A 12,094-nucleotide genomic window follows, 5' to 3' on the forward strand; every position below is an offset into this window, starting at 1 on the left:
AAACACATAATACAGAAAGATCCATTATCTGGAAAACCCTAGGTCCCGAGCATTCTGAAAAACCAGTCCCATACCTGTAGTACAGGAATATATGTGCTGAGATAGGTTACTTTGTTTCACAGGATATGAACAAAAATACCTGCAGCTATCCCCGGTTAATCTATCCAAATTTATTACTGTTTTTGACAGGCCATGCTGTTGCTTATTCCAAAGGATATAGGAAGGTTGTGGCAACAGGGTATTATTTTTATCATCCTCTTTATAGCGCTAACACTTCATCCAGTGCTTTACAGAAGGGTTTTTTTTTTTATAATTCACATCAGTCCATGCCCCAGTGGAGTTCACAGCCTAAAGTTCCTATCACGTTCATGCAACACACAAATGGGTCAATTTCAGCAGGAGCCAATGAGAAACATGCTGATTTAAGCAAGGCTGAAACTGCCAGCAGCAACTCTGGTATCTGCATTTTATGTGAAGGTGTTACAAAAGGTAAATGGAAAGAATTATATCTGGCATTTCCATTGCACAAATGTAATGGAAACATTTTTCAAAGTGATGCAACGCCCATTTTTAAAGAGAAATCAGGTCTGTATACCCCAGAGAGCTAAATAAGATTAATCTGGATTAAGGGAATATTTGGAGGTTGAATATACAAATATAATGAATTATCCTCCTATGTATTTGTCACTTTCCTTAAGCAAACTGGGAATTTCAGTGGCTCTTGAGAACGCTGCCATTGACCTTTTAGGTATCTAAAAAAAATCTTTTTGGGGTTTTTTAAAACTACCTGCCACTGTGTGTGTATGAAATGCATTCTGCTTCTTGTATGAACTGTCACCCGGTCACTAGAGCTCATTTATAATGATTTGCTGCTCTGTGAACCGTTAAATGTTTATGAAAATCTTGGTGCTCTGTTTGCCTGCTATCTATAAATATTATCTCCTGCTCTGCCTGCTGTCTGGGCCGTGTGTCTATCCTCCTTGCATCCCCCGCGACCACCTTTTCTCATACCAGATCACCATATAATACATTTTCATGGTCCTGGTCTGACCCCTTTCTGTTTTTTTCCATTAGGGCCCTTGTTTGTGGACTTTCCTTGCATTTTTTCATTTAAACTTTTCAGTTGTTGTTTGGTTCAAACAAATCAGTTGCGCATAAGATCAAAATCACACCAGGAAATTAGGAGTTGCTTTTTGTAGCTCTCTAGATGTAGGTTCCCTAAAGATGAAGGGACACAGAATTGTTGTTGTTGTTTTCCATTTCAAAATGCCATAAAGGTGTTAAAGGGGTAGTTCACCTTTAAATTTTAAAGGAAGCAGACCCTGCGGCTGCGTGGGGTGGCGATGGGTGATTTTTTTCGCCTTGTTTTCTCAGGCATACCAAAACTAGCGTTGTCACTAGATAAAATCCTTTCCCGTTTAGATAACCTCAGGCACAGGGGATCTAAGCGCAGGACTCTCTCCCCATCAGATGATGAAAGTGACGATGATTCCAGGGAACACTCGCCAGTGCCCTCAGGTGGAAAGGAAGTTTTATGCCTATTTGACGGTGAGCTATCTCACAGCTCAGACCCTCAGGAAGAGGAACCTACGAATTTTTCCTCTGAAGCAGTAGATGCTCTAATTGTCTCTGTGTTGGAAACTCTCCACTTACAGGAGCCACAAACCAGCACTGACACTTCCAAGGTGCTGTTTAGGGCTATTCCACACGGGGAGATAGCGACGCGTTTGCGGTCGCCGCGACCGGCGCAGGTGACAGTTTTGTATGGGCGCCTATGTAAAAACGCCTGTGCTAACCACACGAGGCGATGCGCTTTTCAACAGTCGCCTGAAAATGCCTCGCCAGGCTTTTTCAGGCGACTGTTGAAAAGCGCATCGCCTCGTGTGGTTAGCACAGGCGTTTTTACATAGGTGCCCATACAAAACTGTCGCCTGCGCCGGTCGCGGCGACTGTCGCGGCGCTTTGTCGCGGCGACTGTCGCGGCGCTTTGTCGTCGCGACCGCAAACGCGTCGCTATCTCCCCGTGTGGACTAGCCCTTAAGAGAAACAGTAGATCTTCTCCAACTTTTCCTACTCATTCTCAGATGGAACAGATAATTCAACAGGTATGGAACAAACCTGAAAGCCGTTTTCAACCAAACTGTGGATTCCTCAAGTTGTATCCATTCACTGCGGAGATTACAGAAAAGTGGGTGTCACCACCCTCAGGGGATGCCCCGGTTTCACGGCTTTCTAAGAACACGCGTTGCCAGTCCCAGATGCCTCCTCTTTTAAAGACCATATGGACAAGAAAATGGACGGGCTACTCCGATCATTATTCTCAGCCTCTGGTACGGCGCTTTGCCAGATTTTAGCCATGGTGTGGGTTAGCAGAGCAGTTCTAACTTGGTCTGAATCTCTAGTTCAAGCAACTCTGTCAGGAGTCCCTTCCTATCCTATTCCAGAGAAGCTTGGCACTCTTATCAGATGTTAAGACCTTCCTTCAGGGCGTTGCACATGTAGCCACTCCGTTTCGTAAACCAGTGGCAACATGGGATCTCTCCTTGGTCCTAAAAGAACTTCAGAAAGCTCCATTCGAACCTCTAGCATTGATACCTCTTCAGTGGGTAACATGGAAAACTGTCCTCTTAATCGCCATTGCTTCAGCGAGGTGAGTTTCAGAGATCAGCGCTCTATCCTGCCGGACACCATTCCTTACCTTTCATTCGGATAGAGCAGTGCTGTGCACAGTACCCACCTTCCTACCAAAGGTGGTTTCAGCATTCCATATTAATCAGGAAATAACCATTCCCACATTCTGTCCTTCCCCATCCAATCCCAAGGAGGCAGCACTTCATTCCTTGGACCCAGTACATGCACTGAAATTCTACCTGCACAGGGTTCGTGAAATCCGAAAAACAGATTCACTCTTCGTTCTCAATTCCGGACCACAAAAAGGAGCGGTTGTAACAAAGACATCAATCTGCAGATGGATCAAACAGACTGTACACGGAGCATATGTAGCACAAGGATTGACACAAGGCTCACTCCACCAGAGGGATGAGCACGACCTGGGCCTTCCGAAATCAGGCTTCAGCCGAACAACTGTGCAAAGCAGCCAAGTGGACCTCTCTCCACGCCTTTGCAAAATTCTACCATTTCAATACTTTTGCGGCACATGTCACACGCTTTGGCAGAAAGGTGCTTTAAGCTGCAGTGGTTTCTTCCACTTAGGGCCTCGGCCCACCCTTAAGAGGGGGACAGCTTTGGTACGTCCCCATGGTTCCCTGTGTCCCCAAAGCAGAAGTAGAGAAAAGGAGATTTTGTGTACGCACCGTAAAATCTTTCTCGCTGTTAGTTTGGGGGGTACATGGCTTCCCTCCCTCTATAGAGGCCTTCTTCTGTTATTCTCAGTTATATAAGTGATAAGTTTCAAGTTCACTTTTGTCCCAAAGAAGGAAGGAAGTAGGTTGTAAATTAGTAACTTGTTGTGTCCTACCTCCTAATGGCATCAGCTGTACCCCATGGTTCCCTGTGTCCCCCGAGCTACCAGAGAGAGAGACTGTGAGTACACAATCTCCTTTTGCTGGGGGGCCTGAAAAGGAATTTGCTGTGTGGCTTGAAAATTAATTTGCTGTGGGGCCTGAAAAATAATTTGCTGCGAGGCCGATTAATATCTAGTTAACGCCACTGGTTTAGTAAATTACCTAGAGGCACATTTACCAAAGGTCGAATTTCGAATTCATGTGAACTCGAGATTCGACCAATCGAAATTTATTAAAAATTTATTAGAAAAAAAGTATTGAATTTGCAAAACTGAATCCTGAATAGGATCGACCCGAAAACTCAAATCGAATTTGATTCGAGTTTTAAAAACTCAATTTGAATTTTTTTCTCCGAAAAAACAACTCCAAATTGATCCCAGGACCGTTCCCATTGACTAAAACAGTAATTTGGCCAGTTTTAGGTGGCGAATAGTCGAATTCGAATTCTTAAAGGGCCAGAGTATGATAAATCGAATTAGAATTTTTAAAAAAAACTCTAATCAAATTTGAACAATTCCCTAGTAGAATTTGACAGTTTTGCCGATAAAAAAACAAGAAAATTTGGATTCTAAATTCAATTTTTCTATTCGACCCTTGATAAATCTGCCCCTAATGTTTACATACACTTTTGCTAAACAATATGAGTCTGATATACCAGAAGACCAAAATAAGAGGTAAGGGCCCACCTACTGCCGGCCCACTATTCTCTCTGCATTACTCCACTGCTGCACTATCCCCCCTGCTGTTCCACTAGGTTTTTTAGCTGTATGATGTAGACAGTGATATTCTGAGACCTTCTGCATTTGGTCTTCATTTAATATTTGTTATGGTTCTTGAATTATTTAGCTTATAGGTCTGCAGCTCTTCAGTTTGGATTTAAGCAGGTATCTGATTGAAAGATGAACAGAAGAGGTAACCCGGACAAGTAATACATAATAACAATACTAATTTTGTGTGCTGTAGTTATTTTTGCATGCCAGGGTCAGTGACCTCCCAACAACCGTACAACATTTGAAATTTGAAGCTAGAAAGAGGTAGAACATGAAACTGAGGGGGAAATTTACTAAAGGGTAAAGTGGCTAACGCTGGCGAAACGCTCTCGGCTTTGGCGAATCCTTCTGCCCGGCCGAACCAAATTCTAATTTTAATATGCAAATTAGGGATGAGGAGGGAAATCGCGTGACTTTTTGTCACAAAAAAGTAAAAAATGTTTTCCCCTTCCCACCCCTAATTTGCATATGCACTTTAGGATTTGGTTCAGTATTTGCCCAAATCTTTTACAAAGGATTCGGGGGTTCGGCCGAATCCAAAAAAGTGCATACCTACTTCTAACCCATGGTTCGTTCATGACTCGTTATGCAACTTATTTTATTTTTATTTTTTTATTAACGATTCCTTTCTCATACTTTGGTAACTTTCAGGTAAACTGAAGAATTCAAAGCAGCGCTGGGGCATATTTTGATCTTAATATAATGGCTAAACAATATAAAACATGTTGGTCATGTTACCTTTCAGTATTCTTTGTTATAGGCCAGCTTTATCTTGGTGGATTGTTCTACATACAATGAAAAAAACCTGAAGAACCACGAGCTATAACTGACTTAACTACAGTATAAGAAGCAAGCTGATTCCAGACTTGACTTTCTTTCTACAGGTTGTAATTGGAGATAAAGTTGTCCTTAACCCAGTGAATGCTGGGCAGCCATTACATGCCAGCAGCCACCAGCTATCTGATAACCCAGGGTGCAACGAGGTAGGTATATATAATCTCTTGTATGGAAACACAGCTAAAGGAAATGTCAACTCAAGAAACAAATTTTACCTAATTAAAGAAAACAATTTTAAGCAACTTTCTAACAAATTTTCTATGATTTCTAAGTTATTTGTATATGTATTTGCTATTGAAAGTAGAGTTTGTCCCTTTCTATTCTCTGCCCTGGTGGTGCAGACTGTTGATACAATGTAAGACAAGGCAGCTGATTAACAGACCTGTCTTTGCTGGTTAACGGAAGGGTTAATGAAAGTAGCTCTTAGTACAAAGTTGATCCAGGGACTGGACCAATTGCCATCTTTAAATCAGGAATTTTTTCCCTCTGAGGCAAATTGGCGAGGCTTCAGATGGGTTTTTCATCTTCCTCTGGATCAAGTAGCAGGTTGAAAAAAGTCAAGTACATCTAGTTTAACTTCTTCTAGATCAGTGCTGTCCAACTTCTGTGGTACCGAGTGCCAGAATTTTACTGGCCTATGTGGTGGAGGGCCAATAATAGAAGTCAGTGTTGGCCACTCCCTGTTTTAAACCACACAAGAACTTTTAAGATCATATCCACATTAACGGTGGTAGCACACCAACAAAAACAAATGGTTGGTGCTCACTCTAGGGATATCACTCATGTGAAAAACTGAAGTCATGTTAAAATATGCCCTTAAATCCATATGCCTCATCCTCCCCTGTGGATAATACAACAACCCCCCAACACATGATTAAACACCTTAGGGGCCCGTGACAACAATTTCCAAATGCAAACAGACCCCAAAAACAAGCCCCTAACAGGCTTACATTACACAGGTAGCGTAGGGCAAGCAGAGAATGGCACACCCAAGCAGCACTGGGCAAGCAGAGAATGGCACACACAAGTAGCACTGAGTAAGCAGAGAATGGCACGCCCAAGCAGCACTGGGCAAGCTGAGAATGGCACACACAAGTAGCACTGAGTAAGCAGAGAATGGCACACCCAAACAGCACTGGGTAAGCAGAGAATGGCACACCCAAGCAGCACTGGGTAAGCAGAGAATGGCACACACAAGCAGCACTGGACAAGCAGAGAATGGCACACACAAGTAGCACTGAGTAAGCAGAGAATGGCACACACAAGTAGCACTGAGTAAGCAGAGAATGGCACGCCCAAGCAGCACTGGGCAAGCTGAGAATGGCACACACAAGTAGCAGTGAGTAAGCAGAGAATGGCACACCCAAACAGCACTGGGTAAGCAGAGAATGGCACACACAAGCAGCACTGGACAAGCAGAGAATGGCACACACAAGCAGCACTGAGTAAGCAGAGAATGGCACACACAAGCAACACTGGGCAAGCAGAGAATGGGGCACACAAGCAGCACTCGGCAAGCAGAGAATGGCGCACACAGGGAGGGAAGGCAGAACAGAGCAGGAGACAGGGAAAGCTTTCAGTTTAATATGTACTACATACAGTTGTGCTGGTGCCCCATTTGCATTTTGTATAAAGTGTGAACAGGTGAACAATGTGGGCAGTTTCAGTCCAAGTCTCAGGTGTGAACAGTACAGGGCTTTAGGATGTGAAAAATAGAGGTGTCACAAGTGTGAACAATACAGGGGGATCACAAGTGTGATACAGGGGATTACAGTCTGAATTTGAGGTTTAAACAATGCAGGGGCTAGTTACTCTCTGTAGTGATACCTTTTAAAGTTTACACATGGTAAGCAAACACAGCATGTGGGGGGGCCACAGAAGGGGGGGGCGCCAGTTGGACAGCCCTGTTCTAGATGAATTATGCCTACATTACGATGTAATTACTATGTACTGTTCATCACCCAGACTGTAATTGAAAGCATTTCCTAGTTGTTTGGATTATTGTGATGACGATTTAAATTCCAAGCATGAGCTCTGCACTGGCACAATTAAGTGTGTTTGCTTCAGAAACGCTACTATAGTTTATATAAACAATGTGCTGTGTAGCAATGGGGGCAGCCGTTCAAAGCTGAAAAGGAAGAAAAGGCACAGGATATGCATCGGAGAACATATAAGCTGTGTAGTATTCAATGGGATTCTTCAGTACTTATCTATTATCTACTGTGTATCCTGTGCTTGAATGGCTGCCCTCATGGCTACACAGCAGCTTGTTTATATAAAATATAATTGTGTTTCTGAATCAAACACACCAAGTTTACCACTGTATGTCTAAAGTACATTATATTGTCATTCCTTTAAAAAAAACTTTAATTTTTTTTTGTGTTATTGTTCCTTTAACACACAGCCCCTCAAACCCTTGACAAAAATTTTATTTTTCAGCTGCCTGGAATTGCAGTTTATTGAAATAGACACAGTCACAGCAGGGACTGACAAAAAGCTTGTTTTTTTTTCTTAAATACAAGTACGTTGACATATATACAGATGTTAATGCCGAAGGGCAAAGTGTTTAGTCGCTTCATGAAACCCAATAGTGCACAAAACATGTGAAAAAGCCTTCTTCTGCAATATACAGTGGCAGGCTTTTACCTTACAACTTGTGTGGTCACCCATATGACATAAAAGTAAGGGCAACAACACAGAGTGACTGACTTGTCAGTGGTCTTTGTGCTGCTATTAGCATCAAGCTGCTCTAATTTTTTATCTGAGCTGGCCAGTGATCGTGCAGTTTGCACTAATGCTCGATTTTTATTCTTATGAAAAGATCTGATAAAAGGTATGGGAATCTGGGAATGTTTAAGAAATAATATTTGGATTATGATGCACTGCATTTTCTCCACTGCCTTCCCATTTATTTATTATTGCACTCATGGGCTGTATTTCAGCACAAAAAATGCTTATATTTGGGTTGGAGGCCAAGGATTCAAAAAGAAGAGGCCATAAAAGAAGAGTGTCTGCTTGCGTCCAGTGGGAAAATCTGTTTAGATTTTTTTTTATTCCCTTTCAGGTGAATTCTGTGAACTGTAACACTAGCTGGAAAATTGTCCTGTTTATGAAATGGAGCGATAACAAAGATGACATTCTCAAAGGGGTGAGTGGAGGTGAATACAGGCAGTCCCCAGGTTACATATGAGAGGGGGTCTGTAGGTCTGTTCTTACCGTATATACTCTAGTATAAGCCGTCCAGAGTATAAGCCGAGGTACCTAATTTTACCTCCAAAAACTGGGAAAGCTTATTGACTTGAGTATAAGCCGAGGGTGAGAAATGCAGCAGCTTCTGGTAAGTTTCAATCTCGTTTTTGGATGACTATTCTTAGGCGCCGGCTACTATTCTAAGGCGCCGACGACCGTTTTTGCGCTTGACCCGAGTATAAGCCGAGGTAGAGTTTTTCAGCATATTTTGGGGGCTGAAAAACTCAGCTTATACTCGAGTATATACGGTAAGTTGAATTTGAATGTAAGTTAAAACATATACATTTACTTAAATGCAACTTAGACAGATGTTGACTTAACATAGTATTTTTACCTTTCTGCGCATATGTATTTTTACCTTTTTGTTCTCCGCTGTAGACAACTCATGCAAGAGGCGTTTGGGTTGGGTGGTTTATTAAAGCTAAATGCTAATAGAAGCCAAGCAAACCACAGTACATTACTGTAATAGCCTCTGTTTGTAAGTATGAGTTGTATGTAAGTCGGGTGTATAAAACTTGAGGACTCCCTGTACTATCTTCAGTGTCAACCGTTGAGATTTGCAGCATAAGACTTTGGGGAAAATCAGACAGGCACAAAGTGATGATGCAAAGTTGTACTACTGCACTATAGACTCTTTAGATCAGAGATAAAATGTAATAAAGCTAAGGTGGCATAGTAAGACTGGGCTGCCCAAGACTTGGTTGTGTGTTTGGGTTGGAGCATTCCTTGCTTACCTTCCACAACACATCTCACCAATTCTCCAGGAAATATCTTAAACAGAAAGATAGGCCCAAGGTTTGATTGTGTCCACAGATCCCAGCCGGCTCCCACTTGTATCCCTTCAAGTCCGCAAATTCTGTTACTAAAATAAAAGAGCCAGCGCCAGAGGCACGGGAGACAGACAAACAGGCAAATAGGGTAATATCGTTTTGCAATGTTGCCACCTCTTGTGTAGGGAACAGATCGCTTGTTACGCTTGTTTTGGCTGCGCATGCGTTGATCTTTTAGTAAAAAAGATCAACGCATGCGCAGCCAAAATTAAGCCTCTGAGGAAGTCGCAAGACGAAACGCGTAAGGCAGGTGACGTCACTGGTAGGCGCCGAGCATTGCACACGAGGAACGAACGCAAACAACCATCACATACAAGGAACGAACGCAAACATTCTTATATTCGTTTTCCCAAGCCTGATCATCTTGGGACTTGTTGCTGTGGACTGGTGCAATCAGGGGGGCCTCCAGTTGGACGGTGCATAGATATGCTCTATTTTAACCATTGCCATTCTACACGAAGGGAAGCGCTTCAGAATTTACGTGCAAGTTGATATTACCTGTTTGTGAGTACCCATCTAAACAAGCTCTTGAGGAGAGTCTTTTTAACCCTTTTTGGTGGAGGTTGACAGTAAAGGAAGGTCACACATATATGGTGTAACAAGCGATCTGTTCCCTACACAAGAGGTGGCAACATTGCAAAACGATATTACCCTATTTGCCTGTTTGTCTGTCTCCCGTGCCTCTGGCGCTGGCTCTTTTATTTTAGTCACCAATTCTCCAGTATAGTATCTGGTGTTTCATCTATTCTGCTCTTAACTGTATCTACTGTGCTCTACAGGGTGACGTGGTGCGGCTTTTCCATGCAGAGCAAGAAAAGTTTTTGACATGTGATGAGCACAGAAAGAAGCAATATGTATTCCTCAGGACAACAGGCCGCCAGTCAGCTACTTCTGCAACAAGTTCAAAAGCACTATGGGAGGTTGAGGTTGGTATGATTTAGAGTTGTGGGTGTCCATCTCATGTTACCATTTTTGGTAAATGATCCCCATGTTCTAAGCAAAGTCCACAGTATGCACACACAGTGTTAGCATTAAATACCTAAATGAGTTATGCTGATTCTCTATTTCAGGTTGTGCAGCATGACCCCTGTAGAGGGGGTGCTGGCTACTGGAACAGCCTCTTCCGATTTAAGCACTTGGCTACAGGGCATTATTTGGCGGCAGAGGTGAGTTGTTTTTCGAAGGTCAATTATAAACTTTTTTTTTTAATCTCCTCCTCATGTAGTGTTGTAATATATTAGTTAATATCAAATTTGTACTAGGGCAGATCCACACTGCAAAGTGTTCAGAGATAGCTTGTCTGTTTCTCCCGTTTTGGTGTTTATTACAAAGAGCAGTATAGCTGCAGAGCAGGCAACAGCTCACTAGGTATATGTGATAGTTTTGCTAGCTGCACAATGAAATCAAAACATCAAAACCAAAAGGTGATACTGGTCCTTTATGAAAGCAGATGGAGGAATAGGACTCCCATGAAACAGCTTTGCTCCTGTTCCAGGGGCCATTAAACCTTTAGTCATCAAAGCCTGTATTGTCAGGTGCTTAATGACTTAGATGGCTAACTTGAAAGCGGATTTACTGTCAGGGAAACATGAATGAGCAATTCATATGATTTTTCCTTTATTAACATGACCTTGATAACTGAAGAGGCAGATGCTTTAGGATCTCTCTTCTTTTTTTTTTCTGGGTGTTTGTGTTGACCTGACTGTGTATGTGTGCTGTGTAATAGGGATATACCTGGTGCCCTTTTTTCCATGCAGAACTCGGACAAATCCTAACCCTAATTTGCATACGCAAATTACTTTTAGGATTAATTTAAAAACTGCAGCTGGGTTTCGAGCAGCGAGCATTGTCATGTGGTGCTGACGCTATTTTTGTGTCCCATCTCCCCCAAGAATTTGGTTTGGCTAGGAATTTTCTTTAGAATCCTGCTGAAAAAGGCTCAGATTTGGTAGAATTTCGGTGCATCCCTAGTATTTAAAGGGCAAGTAGAGAAGGGGGATGGTGGTCAGTACGAATTATTCACACAACGTATCTCCGATTCCTTATTGGTTGCTCTTTACTGCTACTGCTACATGTGATCCAAATATACTTGAAGGAAAAGGAATTCCAGCAGAGATTACTGCAAACAAACTTTTTTTCCGAGTAGTGGCAAACACAACATGTTTCGGGTACTGTATCCTTTATCAATTGAATGATACCCTTTATCATTCACTTAAAGGGATACTGTCATGAGAAAAAAATTTTTTTTCAAAATGAATCAGTTAATAGTGCTGCTCCAGCAGAATTCTTCACTGAAACCCATTTCTCAAAAGAGCAAACAGATTTTTTTTATATTCAATTTTTAAATTTGGCATGGGGCTAGACATATTGTCAATTTCCCAGCTGCCCCAAGCCATGTGACTTGTGCTCTGATAAACTTCAATCACTCTTTACTGCTGTACTGCAAGTTGGAGTGATATCACCCCTCCCTTTTTCCCCCCCAGCAGCCAAGCAAAAGAACAATGGGAAGGTAACCAGATAACAGCTCCCTAACACAAGATAACAGCTGCCTGGTAGATCTAAGAACAACACTCAATAGTAAAAACCCATGTCCCACTGAGACACATTCAGTTACATTGAGAAGGAAAAACAGCAGCCTGCCAGAAAGCATTTCTCTCCTAAAGTGCAGGCACAAGTCACATGACCAGGGGCAGCTGGGAAATTGACAAAATGTCTAGCCGCATGTCAGATTTCAAAATTGAATATAAAAAAATCTGTTTGCTCTTATGAGAATTGGATTTCAGTGCAGAATTCTGCTGGAGCAGCACTATTAACTGATTCATTTTGAAATTTTTTTTTTTCCCATGACAGTATCCCTTTAATATAGGGTATTGTATCAGATTAC

General features: G+C 42.2%; 1 protein-coding gene across 8 annotated transcripts in view; it reads left to right on the forward strand.

Moving 5' to 3' along the window:
* The window catches only part of LOC108714625 (inositol 1,4,5-trisphosphate receptor type 1), a 119,069-nt gene that overhangs the window by 53,154 nt on the left and 53,821 nt on the right, over positions 1 to 12,094 (forward strand). For all 8 annotated transcript variants that reach the window (XM_041590798.1, XM_041590799.1, XM_041590800.1 and 5 more), the window contains exons 7-10: positions 5,179 to 5,277; positions 8,196 to 8,279; positions 9,990 to 10,136; positions 10,281 to 10,376. In XM_041590798.1, the coding sequence (XP_041446732.1) occupies positions 5,179 to 5,277; positions 8,196 to 8,279; positions 9,990 to 10,136; positions 10,281 to 10,376 (426 nt within the window). The remainder of the gene's footprint in view (positions 1 to 5,178; positions 5,278 to 8,195; positions 8,280 to 9,989; positions 10,137 to 10,280; positions 10,377 to 12,094) is intronic.

The sequence above is a fragment of the Xenopus laevis genome, chromosome 4L (assembly GCF_017654675.1).
Source record: "Xenopus laevis strain J_2021 chromosome 4L, Xenopus_laevis_v10.1, whole genome shotgun sequence".
Lineage (NCBI taxonomy): Eukaryota > Metazoa > Chordata > Amphibia > Anura > Pipidae > Xenopus > Xenopus laevis.